The sequence below is a fragment of the Dipteris shenzhenensis genome, chromosome 8 (assembly GCF_047967505.1).
Source record: "Dipteris shenzhenensis isolate YYH24624 ecotype China chromosome 8, Dip_SZ_1.0, whole genome shotgun sequence".
Lineage (NCBI taxonomy): Eukaryota > Viridiplantae > Streptophyta > Polypodiopsida > Gleicheniales > Dipteridaceae > Dipteris > Dipteris shenzhenensis.
The window spans coordinates 11,833,643-11,851,565 of NC_141603.1; the positions used below are offsets into that span (position 1 = coordinate 11,833,643).

At 45.4% G+C, this 17,923-nt stretch overlaps 1 protein-coding gene across 1 annotated transcript in view; it reads right to left on the reverse strand.

Moving 5' to 3' along the window:
• Positions 1-17,923, reverse strand: part of OVA6 (Class II aaRS and biotin synthetases superfamily protein) — a 42,480-nt gene that overhangs the window by 11,415 nt on the left and 13,142 nt on the right. The window contains exons 7-10 of the mRNA XM_087378572.1: positions 4,705-4,842; positions 4,287-4,448; positions 3,856-4,055; positions 3,628-3,711 (exon numbers count right to left, since the gene is read on the reverse strand). Of these exons, the coding sequence (XP_087234698.1) occupies positions 3,628-3,711; positions 3,856-4,055; positions 4,287-4,448; positions 4,705-4,842 (584 nt within the window). The remainder of the gene's footprint in view (positions 1-3,627; positions 3,712-3,855; positions 4,056-4,286; positions 4,449-4,704; positions 4,843-17,923) is intronic.

The following is a 17,923-nucleotide window of genomic DNA, read 5'->3' on the forward strand; positions in this document are numbered from 1 at the left end:
GCATAAATATGCGTCCATCAGGGAATACTATCTGTATACTGCCAATCCCTGCAATCTGACATGCATAGTTGTTCCCAAGGTGAACAACTCCATGAGTACCTGTGTAGGAAGTAAACCACTCCCTATGAGGAGTAACATGAAAAGAAGCACCTGAATCCAAGAGCCAGGTGTGCATGTCATGGCCACCAATAACCAAAGTATGTGCAATTACAGCAGAAGAGCATAAAACATCATGCCTGTCACTTTCACTGTCTTCTGCTGCAACATTCACTGCATCCAAGTCATCTGCCTTGGCCTTGCCTTTGCCTTTGCTTCCAATGCCTGCATCCTTTGCCTCAGCCTTCTTGGCTTTCTGATCCCGTATAAACTTGAAGCACTTAGACTTCACATGTCCCTTCTTGCCACAATAAAAGCATTCAATATCCTTTTTGCCACGGGACTGACTGCGGGATTTGGACTTACTAGCAGATCTCCCCTTCTGCTGAGTCCTGCCTCTTTCCTGTACCTGCAAAGCATTTGAAGACTTGCTGCCCGCATTATTCTTCCTGCTCATCTCCTCCATAAGGAGAGAGCTCTCTACATCAGCATATATAAGAGTGACATTTGAATTAGACAGGGTGGTCTTGAAAGTGTCCCAACTCTCAGGGAGGGTACACAACAAGAAAGTAGCCTTGAACTCCTCATCAAGGTTCAACCCCTGTGCAATCAGCTGTGTAAAGATGGCATTGAACTCACTCAAGTGTGAGGTCATAGCTGTACCTTCCTTCATGCGAAGATCAACCAGCTTCTTCAACCAATAAACCTTACTGGCTGAACTCTTTTGGGCATACAACTCTGTTAGCCTCTGCCATAGGCCATAAGAGGTCTTTTCAGCCTGAACATTGAACACAAGAGAATCACTGAGAGTAAGCATGATAGCAGCCCTCGCGGACAAATCTAGCTCCTCCCACTCATCATCTGACATCCCAGATGGCTTGACACCCTTCACCCTTATGGGCTTAGAAATCTTCTTCAGCAGAAGTACATTCAAACACTGTTCTGCCCATAATGCATAATTGTGTGCCCCTTCCAATTTCTTTATGTTCAGAATTAATGATTCACTTCCCCCTGATGCCATATCAGATAAGGAAAGTACCTGACTCCCTGTAAGTCAAAAAATAACTGAATAAAATTCTGATTTCTCAGAAAAACCTGCTCTATCAAGAGCCAGGAGCACTCACAATAGTGCTGTTTTTACTGTCAAAAAATCTGCAGCAAAACAGAAAATTTCCCTCCAGTTACTGTACCTTCTGACACACTGTACCGTGCTCAAATAGGCATAAAACAGTAATTTCAGAATGCTGCAGCTGTTCCACAAGTGCTTTATCAGTGCATCATCAGCTGACGAAGCACAAAACACTGCTATCCTGGACACTTCTCCCACCTCAGATGAGGTATTGCACTGATTTTATATGCATAAACCACTTGTCATACACTGTTTTGTTCACTGAAAAGAGGCTCCAGACACTTCAGCTTGTCACAAACCTGCAACAGAAAATGGGACAAATCCCAAGCAATCACCCTTCTGCCAAGGGGATAAAAGGCATCTGAAGGTCTCAAACAGTAACTTAAGTGCTCTCAAGCAAAATCTGGGCAAAAGCCCCTTGATTTGACACCTGTACCAAGTGAAAAACACCTCAACACTGAGGTAGCATACAAAAATACAGCGCTCTCCTGGCACTTTCACCTGACAATGCAATGCATAAACAGCCCTGTGTACACAATAACAACACAGATCCCAACGTACAAACACTGAAGAGAAAATCTTTTGAGCACTGTCAACGATGGACAGTTAGGGACCGAGTAAACTCGATGCGCCCTGGCCAAACGTGGCTCAACTGAGATTTTCAAGGTGTCGTACACAAAATGTGACCTGCAAAAAATGTCACTGAATACACTGCGGAAACAAGACCAATGTGGGCTCCCTGGCTCCACACTGCCTCAAGGCATACACTGCATAAACTTCCAGGCAAAAGCCCTTAGAGAATGTCACCCAAAAGCTGAGATTTGCACTCAGCAAAAGCATAAAAGCCCTCTGCAAAATCAAGGCATTTGACCTTCCCGAAAACAAGATAACTGTGCAACCACCACACACTGTGGTACTAGTCACCTCAAGCACGAGGGACACGAGGGTACTTGCTGTACCTTCAACACACAGTTGTGAGAACTGAACAACCGAGAATGTGGAGCAGAGTGCTCTCTTTTTCTTCTTCCCCCAAAAAAAAAAATGCCTGCTGTACCTACTGTACCTGCGCAGGGTACGAAATCCCAGAACAGAGAAAAAAAAAATTCGCAAGGTACCTGTACGGCTTCCGTACGGACAGTACGGATTCCGTACGTCCGGTACGGATGGCTGTACGGGACGCTCCCGTACGGCTGCCCCGTGTGCTGCCTGGGTGCGCGCCGGTGCTGCGCACTGGCTGCGCCCGCTTGGTGGCGGGTAGCAGCTAGCAGCAGCTAGCTGCTGCTGTTGCAGCTGCTGGCGCTGCTCCGTGCCGCCCTGCTCTGCCCGCACGCGCGCTGCCCCGCGCTGCTGCCCGCGCTACCCCGCGCTGCTGCGCGTTTCCCTGCTGCTGCCCGCACGCTGCCTGCGCGCTGCCCTGCTCAATGCCGAGCTCGCTGCTGAGGCTGCTGAGGGCACAAGGCCCGAGGGGGAAAGAGGGAGGGGTAGAGGGAGGGGTAGAGGAAGAGGCTCTGATACCAGTTGAGAGGGAAAGAATGAGGGAGAAGTACAACGGGGAGAGAGTGAGAGAGAGGGGTGACACAAAAGATGTGGGTGTGAAGTGATGAGCCACACCACAAACTCATAGGTTTTATTAGGATTAGGTTGTTTCACCCTATGACTGTCTTAAGACAGTCATAGATGTCATATCTTTAATAAAGGGGTGGCAATGTGCCTTTACCCCAACAGCTAGAAAATGGAAGAAACTAACATTTTACAGCTTTAAACTTTCTATATAAGCTCTAAAATACCCATTTGAAACTTTCAAAGAGCCTTTCTTTTTTGGGACTTCTAGGGCACGTTTCAGTTCCGCTTTGCTTCCCCGAACGGCATTCAGACGTTCCGGATGTCTGAATGCCGTTCCGTAGTAACTATTCCCAAGCAAAGCAATGGAGGTTACAAACACTACTGGATTCCGAGGGAGGCGGGGACATATCAAAGGCATTTCAAGGTGGAAGGGGCACCGGGATCCCAAGGGATGCAAGAATCTGTAAATCTGGCCCACAAGGGGGAGAGAAAATGAGCAGCACGTGCTCCTACAGTGTCAAGCCTATGCACAATGGAACAACCAGCAAAAAAGCTTGGGGGCTACCTAAAAAAAGTTTTCGGACACCGCAACCCAGTCCTTGGGCTAGCACACCATTTAGCTAGGCAAATACTCAATCATAGCAAGCTTTGTAAAGATATTTGGATATAAAAAACCACTAATAGTAAGTCACATAGAGGGTCTCAAGCGGGCTTTGATACAATCATATATCATATCATGTCATATCATCTCTCTCTCTCTCTCTCTCTCTCTCTCTCCCCGCATACAAAAGGTATGCCAAAAACAAGGATTTTAAATAGTCTCAAGCATTGGGTCCTACCTGCCAGCCCAAGGGCCTCTCACCCATTTTCCTCTGCTTATGGCCTCTTTCAGCTGTTGATATGATCCAACATCCACAATATTGCTGCCAAAAAAACAAGAAATTTGGCAGCACATAAAGCCAAGAGAGAGGTACCGTTGTGTAGGCTCTTATTTGCAACAAAGATAATCTCAAGCATCGATCATAACAAACAAAACAAGTAGAAAGTAGTGAACAAAAAAGACTAACCTATCTCGAAAAGTGATTGCTATCTTTAAAAGGTTATCCTGGACCACTTGTAGCTTTTCCTTTACAAAAGCTTCCAGTGCAGGGGGTTCCATGGAAATACCGAACATCTTTCCACCCTTGCCAGGAACATCTCTTCTTGAAATCACAACAGTGTTGTTGGCAACATCACGAGGACCAATTTCAATTCTCAGGGGCACTCCCTGCAAATGCAGAAGCAAACATGTCTCAAGTGATGGCATCGTTAACTCCAAATATGATGAGGGACTGACTCACCGTTGATTTGAGAATATAAGAAATAAGAACCACAAATGGCCTGTGCTTTGTCTAACTGTGTTGAAGCAGGAGCATGTTTAAGAAAGAAACATCCTGTCTTCACAGAAACCAACCAAGCAGATGACCTCAAAATCCACAACAAGCACTGAATATAGCACCTTCATTTCCCAGAAGTTGAACTTCCAGCCAGGAGTCCTCTGTTCAGATGCATCCAACTTGACACGAACACCTGCACTCTTCAGATTCTTTTCTAAAGCATTGGCTGCTGATAGAACCAAGCTCTTCTCTTCATCATTTTTCCAGATGGGAATTATCACTACCTGCAGACGATTCCCAGAGAGCATACCAAAATGTCATCTCCTCAAATCAATGAATTTTCAGTAACATCCAATTCTCTTACTGACAGTCCAGGCAAGAACACCAAGCCTCTAATTCCTACAAAAATCAAAACCATATAAATGGTTTGAATATAGCAGAATACCAATTCTCTTTTGGACAGTTTACCACAAAAACAAGCCTCTTAACTCCTGCAAAACAAACATATCGTCTAATGATATAAATTAATAGCTACAATACCTGTACAGGAGCAAGCCTGGGAGGAAGCATCAAGCCCATATCATCACCATGTGTCATAATCACCCCACCAACCATGCGCGTGCTTATTGCCCAAGAAGTCTGCCAGATGTACTTTTGCTCCCCTTGACTGTCCAGGAACTGCATGAACCTCCTGATTCCCCTGTTACTCTCTCTCTCTCTCTCTCTCTCTCTCTCTCTCTCTCTCTCTCTCTCTCTCTCTGTGTATGCGTGAATGTGTGTGTCCCCCAAGCAGCTCATATGATAAAGAATTCCAGAATTGATGACAAGACGCTACAGTTGGACCGCAGGGTAATATCCTTCCCACTGGAAGGTATGGTATGCAACTAAGCAGAAAAAGAATGAAAGCAAATTTGTAGATATAAACGGACTATATCTAGTCGTATATGTACTGCCAAGAAGTAAAAATACCTCTAAGCTTACACTTTTGGAGAGTAGCTGTTCAGCATGGACAACCAGCTATCATGGCTACTGAGAGAAACAGCTCATACATGCTTCACAAAAACCAATGGAAGGAGCAGAGGACTGCCATCCAACAGCTACTTTGACGAAGAATGCAGAGCAGCCAAAGAAGCCTTGAAAACAGCAGCAGAGGCAGAAAAAAACAGTAAGAAAAAGCTTCTACAAAAACGAAAATATGTTAAGGAGAAACAACTAAAATGATTCAAGAAGATAAAAAAGAGTCCCAGCGCATTGTTCAAGAAACATACAGAAAAGCAAGCAATGAATGCATCAAAATAGCAGACATTGAGAAGGGTTTGAAGAGCTGAGAAACAGCAACGCAGTGACATTGAGAAGGATTTAAAAAGCTAGAAAAACATCAAAGCACCGGATTTAATAGGGCTAGTGACAGAAATTCTTAAATGGGGAGGGAGAAATACAAAAGGAAGCCTCAAATGCCTAAAATTATGGCTACAGAGCTCCTTTCTTGCTGAGCTGCGACCTGCCCCCCCTTGCTTGCTCCCGCCCCCCTCGCGCCGATCATAGCGCATCTGAGCTCAAAGAGTGGCTTTTCCTCCCTTTTTGAGGCCGCATTGTGCCTTATGGTTGGCTGTTCGTTTTGCAGCTGGCCTTTGTAGTCTCAAGAAGGTCCTTTCAGCCTGTTTGCGGCCCTTCTTTCAGAGGGCTCGTTGGCAGCCAAAGCCTCTCCTTCAAGCTCCCCTTCCTTTCTGTTTCCCCTCTCCTTTTACTTCCTTTTCAGCAGAACGAAGTTCTTGTGCATATTTCCAGAGGTTTAGTTCTTGGTGGAGACCCTTGGACTGGCAAGAGGGGCTCAAACGGCGGAAGACAAACAACAGTGCAAATAGCCATTACGTCTCTTCAGGACAAAGCCTTGGTAGGCCGCTCATGCCCACCACGGAGCCACGTGCGGGATTGGATCCAAGCAACATTCAGGAGATTTCCCTCTACAAGAGGGGAATCTTCCTTCTACAGCTGAGCTCTCCCGACACCGCACGCACCCGGATCGAGCAGAGTCTCGTTTTCCTCAGCCCACACTTCGTTTACTCTATTCCTTGGTACCATGGTTTCATGGTTGATGACATGGATTCGACACATCACATGCAACGCTTCCCAGTGATGCTCTACTTCTCGGGGCTACTGAGAGTGTACCGCTTCATCCTCCCCTCCATTGGGAGATGATTTTGCACAGTGTTAATCTTGCTGAACTCAATAGCTTTGGTGGTGGCAAACGATGGCATCCCTCATCTCAGGGTCATTGTGGAGCCCCCAGAGACTCTGCCGAAGGAGATCCTCCTAGAGACACTTGATTAGGGAGCCCTTCGATAGAGGGTGGAGGTTTCTAGTCCGAGGGGGTAGGATCATGTCCCCCCACCTCCTTCGGCTCGTCAGGGACAGTAGAGGGTTCCTCATTAGGACAGCGCACAACATCCTTCCAAGCAGTGGCAAAGAGTAACCCCCTGCCTTGATTCGTCAAAGAGGGCGAGGACTAGGGTGGAGAGGAAGAAGCCTAGCACAAAGACCATGAAGAACCGTAGGCAACTAGCCAGACTTTGATAGTGGGCAGTGGTAGAGAGGGCATCAGCCAATCCACCTCATAGGTAGGAGATAGATGGACCCCACTCGGGACGTCCCCAAAATCCTGAGGGCGTGGAGTTCCTCGCTCCGTCAGCGAACCTCCCAACAGACCCACCATCGACGAAGGCTCAACGCTCACAACCTTCAACACCTCAATAGGCCTCAGTTTCAATTCCCCCTAAACCTCTGGATCCTCTTCTTCCTTGCTCCCCCCCCCCCAAATTTCCTTCCTCTTCTTCCTCGCACCCTCCCCCCCTCACACTGTAGTCACTCTTACCACCACTACCCTCTTCGCCTCCCCCCCTTCCCCAACAACCAAAGTCTCACCTTCCTCCTTCACCTTAACCCTCGAGCAAAGGCCTCCTCTTCTCAACCCCTCGCCTCTTCTTTGCATCCCCAGCTTGTCCCTCTCTCAGCACAGGACACAACACTTCCAGAGCAGCCAGAGAAAGTTGATACCTTTTCTCAGCTTCCAAGTCCAAGGCCTTGTCCAAGGCAGCCCCTCCCGCAAGAGTTCTAGAGGCTTGGAACCTGGAGCTACATCGATGTTCAAGATGATTATCCCCATGCATTGGAGATGACGGTTCTAATCCTCCAACCCTCAAAGGGGGCTCCATCGGGGTCATTGGTTCTACCACATCCTTTCTGAGGCTTCAACTACACCACCACTAGGGAGTAGTGAATCCCGCTACTGTTTGATCTTATGACGAGGAAGCAGATGTTCCATATGATGGAGTGGTTGGGTCCCTAGGGTAGAGAGTTGTGGGTCACCCATGGGGACACGGCGGCCTCTCAGTTGGGATTCACCTACACATAGGCGCGGACTAGGCCTAGCCTCTAGGAGTAGCGGTGCTCGTCCAACTCTCCAACAGGTCCAACATTAGACACTTCAGCAGTGCGCTAGTTGACGGATGCCAAAGTTTCCTTCATGCTGCATTGGTCTTTGAAAGTTGGCACTGTGCCAGTCATGCCCCTAATGCGCCACCGTACAAACGAGGATTACTCTCCTTCCAAACCCCCCTCGAAGTCACAACAATCTATGATCGTTGTTTAGGATCCCACTCACAAGAAGGCATACTCCTCCCCATGAGTTGGACTACTAGAATGTGCACTAGCTCCAAGATCGTGTGCACAGCGGGAACCATAGCACGTGATACTTCATCAAGAGTTACAGCAGGCTATGGAGGGACAGACAGTCGACTTCCTCTTGATTCAAGAGCATATGTTTTTCGCATCAAATCTCAGACGCTGCCACCGCCTTTTTCAAGGGAGGGGCCCCGAGGTGGGGTCTCCCCTATTGGCAGAAGTGGAGGGGTTTGCATTTCCAAGCAATGTCTCAAATGTGCTTAATCAAGGTGAGCTTATCATTGGATGGGTGGTGTGGATGGGATTTCGGTTGGGTGATTTTAGGCTCCGGGGCCTGAATGTGTAAGCCCCGGCCTGTAGACAACAATGCTCTGCTTTCTAGAGGCGGCTCACTGAGTGCCTCCCAGACATCCACTCCTCTGTTGTTGGAGGTGACGTCAATAACCTAGAGTTTAGTAGGGAGGAGGTCCTTTCTCCGTATGCCTGCGATAAAGAGAAGCACGTGGGAGCAATTCATCTTTGCGATCCATGGAGAAAGGCAAAGTTCTCTTGTGTTCCAAGCAGTCTACACTTCTCTTTCGCTCAATGAAGGCACAACAAACTTCTAGAGCACCTTGACCGATTTTACATGGGGATTACGTAGTACTTAAAAGGGAAGCCACAAGCATTTTGGCAAGTACGACGATGTCGAATCACTCCCCGATTGTACTCCAGCTAGAGCAGCGCTGCCGTGGACTCCTCGAAAGGGGGTTGGGATCCCCAATGCTTTACTCCAGAAGGAGGAGGTACAAGAGGCAGCATGTGAGATCTGGCAATTATCCCAGAAAGTCCCCCCACAGGTGGATTTTTTCAGAGGCCCCCTTCACAAGGAAGGGCTCCCCCCTCATGAGGAGCCTTTATAGGGTTTGACAACAACTATCTGGGGGACTTAAGGGCCAGACCCACCTACTTGGGGGAGCTTGAGAGGCAACCGTTCATGTCAGGATGACAAGGCCTTGGATGGACTGGAGTGGTAAAGGGTCAAGATAGTGGGCCATTTGGGGCAGGATTGTCCATGGTGGCACCTTTGGTTGTAGAAGAGCAAGTCTAGTTGAGACGTTCAGTGGGACCCAAGTGAGGGTCTTTGGCCTACTTGTGTAGGACACACATAGGATTGAGGAGGTGCCCTTTTTTTCTCAACAAGCCTACGCATTCAGCTAGAGGCAGCAGCTTGGACTCCATCGAGGACGCGACATTGGGTTGTGAAGCAAGTTCTCCCAGAGGTTATCTCACGCTTTTGGTTGTGTCTCTGGACCAGCCTTAAACCTTGGACAATCTCTTACTTCTTCAAGATGGTGGCGCATGGAACCTTGCCCATCAGCCCTTGATTGCAGGAATTTACGTGTGCAGCAAGGGATTCCAGGTGCTAGACTGACCACCGATTCCAGGTGCATGGAATCGGACATACTGCCTTGCAAATGCATCTAATGCAATTGTGTCCACCTATTGAAACCGGCCTCTAATCACTCAGAGGGCAGCGGAACTAAACCTTTAATCACTTCAACACTTATTTACAGCTCACAAAGCATATATCACAACCATTAACCATTGCATGATCACCATTTGGCATTTACCCATTTGTTCACAAACAAAACCACTGAAAAAGGGATGGAAACTAGAATGCCCCTGCTCAACAAACAAAGACAAGTGCACCCAATTGGCCCCAAACACCATGGCGCACCTTTCGGTATTTCTTTATATTTCACAGTGAAATGATTACAAGTTGCATTTGGGAGACCTTCCCTGCAACTGAGCACGTAGCCCCAATTCACTAAGCCTTCGCAAGGCTTTCAAGCATAGAACACCATCACATAAGTGCACTTAACCCATAGGCTCAATCCAAAGACATTCTCTTTTCCGAGTGCAATTCCATTGGCTGTCCAGATGTAATCACACTGCACCCCAGCTGCACTCTCTTTGAGTGGTTTCCAGATGGCATTCACAAAGCTTTTCAAAGCTCCAAAATAAAATCAGCAAAGTACCCAACCAAAGAATGACTCATGTAGCACTGCCTAGGCACCTGTGAGCCAAGAAAGAGACGGCACACGAAGCCAACCAATAGCTTATGGCAAAAAGAAATTGGAGCAGGTGCTAGACTGACCACCGATTCCAGGTGCATGGAATCGGACATACTGCCTTGCAAATGCATCTAATGCAATTGTGTCCACCTATTGAAACCGGCCTCTAATCACTCAGAGGGCAGCGGAACTAAACCTTTAATCACTTCAACACTTATTTACAGCTCACAAAGCATATATCACAACCATTAACCATTGCCTGATCACCATTTGGCATTTACCCATTTGTTCACAAACAAAACCACTGAAAAAGGGATGGAGGCTAGAATGCCCCTGCTCAACAAACAAAGACAAGTGCACCCAATTGGCCCCAAACACAAGGTACCTGGCCCTCTAGGGGGCCCATTAAAAATGCCACATCATCATTTCCCAACAACCACTCTTTTAATTCCTTGGAATGCCTTTGGGCCTAGGGATTAATTACGCTTATGTGCTAGGCACCATGCCGCATTTAATTACACATTATTAAGCCCATGCTTGGACTTTTAAAACCAAAGTTGTCACAGTCTTGTAGTACATTAAAGTTTTTAGAATTTCACGCCCCCGTGACATACCCCTCTCTTGAAACAGCAAACCACAGTTTGCTACCCAAAAACACAAGAGTGAGCATGAAATATAGCAGTATACGAGAAAGCCGCAGCTATAGTATACAGAGACAATGAAAATATGGCTAGGAGAGGCATGCATCCATCCATATACACTGCTCAAAATCTATGTGATCCTCGGCGATCAATAGTCAAGATGCATCAATATCATGGAGTCTCACAGTAGAAATATTGTCAGCTCAGTATCTCGAATGAAACATACAGTGTCATCAAGCGACCTCATGAAATCAAAGTAAGCCCGTCTGTACTGAGGGAGTGGAGGTGCTACCCCCCTCTCGAACACCAGGTAATGCTCCAGACGCTCGCTCTGCTGAGCTACCTGTAGGAGCCCGGACCGCAGTCGGCTCTAATTGGAAAGCATCAAGATAAAGCTGCAATATCCCAGGTGAATTTGCCAGTTCACCTTCCTCCATCCATTTCGCATCAAGTGATGGGTAATTTTGAAAATTTACCAAGTAGCGACGGATAACTTTACCCTTGAGCTTTCTTTCTCTGTGTGCCAGAATCTGCTCTGGGACCAGAAGTTCACCCTATTCTTCCACTTCATGCTGCACCTCATCAGGTAAATCCTCGGGAATATCTCCATGATATTGCTTTGACAAGCTCACATGAAAGGCATTATGTATCTTCAAATGCGGAGGTAACTTCAGCCTGTAAGCTATCTCGTTTATCTTTTCAGAAACCTGGAAAGGACCATAGTAACGCATGTTCAGCTTTGTGTACAACCTTTCCTTGCCTTTCTTATTTTTCAGCCTTGCCTTCTGAAAACGCAGCAAAACCCAATCACCTTCTGTGAATACCAATTCCTTGCGGTGCTTATCTGCTGCTCTTTTCTGCTTGTCCTGACTTCTTTGCAAGGCATATTTGATCTTCTTGTAAGCCTCTTCAAGGCTTTCCACAAAATGATCAGCTTCGAAGATTTTCTCTTTTGTATGCAAAATGGGAGGTATCTTCCTGGCACCTTCCACTATTTCAAAAGGTGCTTTACCTGTGGATGTGTGCACCATATTATTGTAAGCATATTCCAACAAAGGAAAATAATGCCCCCTTTTGTGGTCTGAGACATAGCATTTAAACATATCCAAGATGGTAGAGTTTTCCTGCTCCGATTGTCCATCACACTGAGGTGAAAAGATGACGAAAAATTCAGCGTAGTGCCCATATTTTCAAACAACCCTCTCCAAAAGAGACTGGTCATACTCGGATCTCTATCACTAATTATGGATTCAAGCATCCCATGATACTTGAAGACATGCTGTAGAAACAATTTGGCCATTTGATCTGCTGTAATTTTCTTTCTTACTGGCACAAAGTGGGCTTGTTTGCTAAACCTGCAAATTATTGTCCACAGTTCCCACATGCATCACAAGTTACAGCAAAGGGTTTTGCAAGATCTGGCAAGATAATAACGGGTTCAGAACACAACTTTTGCTTCAAGTCTTCAAAAGAAGCATTTTCCCTTGGTCCCCACCAAAACGGTACAGCTTTCTTTTGTAAAGCATGCAAGGGAGAAGCAATTTCTGCAAAGTACTTTATAAACCTCCGATAGTATGAACACAACCCAAGAAAGCTTCTGACTTCATGCAGATTTTTCAAAATTGGCCAACTCCTTATGGCCTCAACTTTTGGAGGATCCATCTTGACTCCATCCTTTGACACTATATGACCGAGAAAATGAATCTCATGCATAAAGAACTCACTTTTCTTGGTGTTTATTAATAGCTTGTGTCTTTTCAACTCTTGAAACACAATAGTGAGGTGTTTCCTGTGCTCCTGCTCATTTTTAGAGAACACAATGATGTCATCGAAGAAAGTGCCCACAAACTTTCTGTGCGCTCTAAAAATTATGTCCATCATTCTATTGAAAGTGGCAGGTGCATTAGTCAAACCAAAAGGCATCACAAGGAACTCATATAAGCCAAATGAAGTGCGGAAGGCAGTCTTGTAGACATCTTCAGGCCGTATCCTAATCTGATGGTATCCACTTTTAAGGTCAATACGACTGAACATTGAGGAACCTTCCAACCGATCCAATATATCATCAATGCGTGGAATTGGAAAACGGTTCTTAATTGTGACTTTATTCAAAGCCCTATAATCAATACACATTCTCCAACTGCCATCCTTCTTTTACACAAGCAACACAGGGGAACAGTAAGGAGAATTACTTGGCTGTATTAATTCCTTTTTCAAGAGTTCCTTCACTTGTGACATTATCTCTTCATGTCGTGCCTTACTGACACGATAGGGAGGTATATTAGGCAATGAGCTTCCTGGAATTATATCAATTTGATGATCCTCGGGCCTCTTGGGAGGTAATTCTTGAGGAAGTGCATCTGAGAAACAATCCTGAAAATCTGAAATAAAAGCAGCTCTTTCTCTATCTAAAGCAGAAAGAGTAGAGCCTTCCTGAACTGGTTGGCTGTCCTCTTTGACAAAAATCAAGTACGCTGAAATATGACGCTTTATTACATTGCTACAGGGATGGACCCCCCTTTCAACTTTACATCAAGTACATGATTTTTGCCTCTATGAGTTTAAGAAATATTCTTATTTCTCATCTGCACATCAGCCCCCACCCTGTACATCCAAGGCATCCCAAGCAAAGCATCACACTCTAGCAAAGGCATAATGTAGAAGTCCTCTGCATCACGATATCCTTGGATATGCATCCTCAACATGCCAATGATAGGAGTGACAGGTGTGTTGAGTTTAGGGTTGGCCATATCACACATGCCGGATGGCCCCATTTCCTCAGGCTTGATGCCAAGCCTTCCTGCCATATCACGAGTTATGAAATTCGCCTTTGCCCCAGAATCAAAGAAAAACAAACAATTCTGATTTCTGATTTTTCCCCATGCTCTGCACATCTCAATCTTTTTCGTTTCCTCTTCATCATGTGCATGTGGCAAACTCCCAATCACATCTGGAAGAAGTCCTGCGGAAGGTTTAGACGTTTTGCCCTTCCGATTAGCCTGTTTATCACCATTCTTATCATCGTCTGACCTGTCTCTTTTCTTGGATGGGCAATCATAAGAGCGGTGTCCCTCTCCTTTGCATATAAAACATTTGTTTTGCTCCATGAGTGACTTTTTCTCTTCATCAGATAACTTGGTACGGGGCTGTTTATTAGGCTGTCCACGCCTTTGACCAGCTTTGAATTGGGCTTTTCCTCCCTTTTGAAACGGTCGTTTGCCATAATTTTTATTTTCAGATTCGATGTCCTTATCCTGGTGTTTGGCAGCCCGTTTGTTGTCTTCTTTCTTACTGTCCATAAAGCCCAAATTCTTCTCCTGCATCCATGCATATGCTGTCCTTGTATTCTCAATTAATTGAGTCATAGAACCCACCTTGGTTTTGATGCAATAATCACAAAGCTCACTAGGCAATCCACAACAATACCTCTCTATTTGCTCTTTCAAAGAAACATGCCTGTAAGAGCTCAATGGCAGCAAAACATCCCAAAACCTCTGGGTGTAATCATCAAGATTCTTGCAAAGTTTGTATGACAAGTCATGCCAGTGTGAAAGTACTTCAACTTCAAAAGTTGGAGTAAGCCAAGCAGAAGAGAACACTTGCTTAAATTCCAGCCAAGTAGCAGGTGCATCTCCATGAACCATAAGGTTAGTGTACCACTTAAGTGCGTTGCCTTTCAAAAATGTGGCGACCTTCCTCATCTTGGATGCTTCTGTAAACAAACCCCCAAGAAATGCAGCATCAAACTGTTGAAGGAATGTGAGGGCTTTGTACCTGTCCTGTACTCCATTATATGTATCAAACTAGACATGAGAACCACCATCCTTAAATTCTTTATATACATTTGATATTGGCTGTCCCAAAGATGGCTGTATATTTGCAGCATTCCCTTCACTAGGGAAAGCCATGCTTGGCTGAACATTAGGCATGGGAGCATATGATGTGGCTTGCATGCCTGGCTGCATTCCCACATTGTCATACATGGCTTGCTTTCTATGCCCAATTGGCGGTGAAATCAACATAGCATCAAAGATAGAATCTGTACCAAAATATTCAGGTTGCTGCCTCAAATATGACTGAGGTGGTTGAGCCAGATTTATAGACTGCACATTATTATTTTGAGGAGTAGAAGTACCCAAACCAAGGCCTTGTGCTGGCTGCTCATACTGTTGCACTTGCTGTACTTATTGTACCTCTTTCTCAAGTGCTCTTTTGGGTGATCCCTCTCTCTTGGAAGTCACTTTCTGAGTCATTTTTGATGGCTGTCCCTCATGGGAAACTGATGCATGAGTGTGCAGTCCGCCATGAGAAGCTGATGCATGTGTGTACTCACTCTTTCAGTGCTTGTGCTTTCTTGATTTCTTCTTCTTCTTGGCATTTGTTTGCACAATTTGAGCCAAATTTTGAGCCAGCTGAGTCAAAGCAGTCACTGCACTTGCAAGCTGTGCATTCAACATAGTAGCATCATCTGACTCACTGCTAGAACTAGTATCACCGTTGAGCTCAGTTGTAGCTTCATGTGTGGCCTGCTCAAAAGGCATTTGTTGTGCTCCCTGCAGCTGTACACTAGCTGGATCATTAAGGATTTCCTGCCTTCTCCTTTGAGGAGTTGTGGAGCTCTCTTGCTCATGGGTACTCACCATGTTTATGGTTGTAATATTCAGCTGTCAAAAAGTGCAGCAAAGATATCCTTCCACCAAACTACCAAGGCCCACCTCTTGAGAAAGAGTGTGTGGTATCCCGGTTATGGAACCAATGAAACCGGCCTCTAATCACTTAGAGGGCAGTGGAACCAAACCTTTAATCACTTCAGCACTTATTTACAGCTCACAAAGCATATATCACAACCATTAACCATTGCATGATCACCATTTGGCATTTACCCATTTCTTCACAAACAAAACCACTGAAAAAGGGATGGAGGCTAGAATACCCCTTCTCAACAAACATAGACAAGTGCACCCGATTGGCCCCAAACACCGTGGCGCCCCTTTCAATGTTTCTTTATATTTCACAATGAAATGATTACAAGTTGCATCTAGAAGACCTTCCCTGCAACTGAGCACGCAGCCCCAATTCACTAAGCCTTCGCAAGGCTTTCAAGCATAGAACACCATCACATAAGTGCACTTAACCCATAGGCTCAATCCATAGGCTGTCCAGATGCAATCACACTGCACCTCAGCTGCACTCTCTTTGAGTGGTTTCCAGATGGCATTCACAAAGCTTTTCAAAGCTCCAAAATAAAATCAGCAAAGTACCCAACCAAAGAATGACTCATGTAGCACTGCCTAGGCACCTGTGAGCCAAGAAAGAGGCGGCACACGAAGCCAACCAATAGCTTATGGCAAAAAGAAATTGGAGCAGCAAAATCACAACTCACCAAGCCCTGAAAACTCGAACCAAGTCCTCAATCGCCAAGAGGACATAGTAGCCAATGCCCAATTGCATTCTCAGCCAAAGAGGAGTACAAAAGCATGAAGAAAGAGCATTTACAAGAGCCGACCAGCAAGAATTCCACTGAAAAATGCGAAAAGAAGCACTTCTGTCGCGAAGAAATGGGAGTTCTTGGGCTCAAAAGAAGCGTGCTTCAGAGAGGAATGCATTGAGAAGGTTTTGGAGAAGTTTCATCGCCGGAAAGTCCTCCAAAACTGAGAAAAACCAGTCAACCAGCGCCTGGGACCACTCGAAATTCAACAGAAAGCTGTAGCTTTGCAAGAGGAGAGGCCCAGGAGGCGGTAGAAGCAAAAAGGTCCAGAAAAAGCCACTTTTGCAAATTCGACCAGGAAAAGAAGTGCTCAGCTCTGCCCGTTCTACCAAACGCACGAAGGGAAAAGCATATCACTACGAAGGGGAGGCAGAGGGAAAGCCATCGGGCCAAACGGAAGTAAGGAATCCAAACGGGTGAGGAGTTATGAAGAAAAACGGAATTCAGCTTAAGGAGGCCGAAAAACCAGTCCAAAATATCAACAAAGGGAGAAGATGAGAGACAAAACCACACATGTGAAGTTTACAAGGTCCAGGAATGGCAAAGGAGCATGTAGAAGGCACTAGAGCCACTTGGAACTCTAGGGGGGCCATTGAAGGTACCTGGCCCTCTAGGGGGCCCATTAAAAATGCCACATCATCATTTCCCAACAACCACTCTTTTAATTCCTTGGAATGCCTTTGGGCCTAGGGATTAATTACGCTTATGTGCTAGGTACCATGCCGCGTTTAATTACACATTATTAAGCTCATGCTTAGACTTTTAAAACCAAAGTTGTCACGGTCTTGTAGTACATTAAAGTACTTAGAATTTCACGCCCCCGTGACACCTACACTGACCAGAAATGATACCGTTGGACGATAGTTCAAAATGTCTACCACATATGGTTGGCACGATGCTGGTAAGGGGCTGGTATCCCTCATTCTCCGTATCTATCTAGCCTTGCTGCTGTATGCCAACTTAGATTGGAATTGACCATCTTGACCACTCATACCAAACCAAGCACTTTTTATTGTTATACTCTCCACGATCTCTCCTACTCTCCTAAAGGCCCATCTTGGTTCAAATGTGCAGAAAGTTGTCACACACAAGCTAGATGTAGCTTGCTTCCAGCGATTCAAATGTCAATATATATTGCATGTATGTATGTATGTATATCTACGCATGCATGAATGCACGCATGTGCGTGTCTGGTGTATTTGTGAATGTACACATATTTAAAATACCTACACATACATACACACATGTGCACACACAATTTGCACACAGATATATCTATATGTTTGTCTGTGTGTGTGTGCTGATTTTCTTTAAGCGTTCTCTGCAGCAATCTTTCTTTGATTGCTTGCAACCTCGCCAGATAGATTAGGATGTATATTTGGCGATTAGGATGTATATTTGGCTTAAACTGAGATCTTCAGTTGATGTATTTTCTAGCGCCTCTTTTCTGAGGTGACTATTCTTGTAACATAATCAATCAAAGCTTTCACTATTAAAAAAAAGTGTGTGGGTGTTGATAGATAGATAGATAGATAGAGAGAGAGGAGAGAGAGAGACACACACACACACACAAAATGCTTTTTGTAATGTAAGCTATTCGCCACAGTGCGGCCACATGCTTATTGGTGTCGTGGACTCGCCTACACATGCAGCTAAGGCTTAAGCAATCAATAAGTCTCTCTCTCTCTCTCTCAAACACAAACACATTCCAACCCACCACACCAAAAAAAAAACTGTCACCTCTAGGTGCAGTCCTTTTTGGTGCAGAATAATACAAATACCGCATTGTTACATCCCTTTACATGGGACAGTTTCAAATTTGACACAAGAGCAGCATCAGAAAAGAATAATAGTTATTATCACAATCTAACATCTGATTTTGGAGTTTGGTA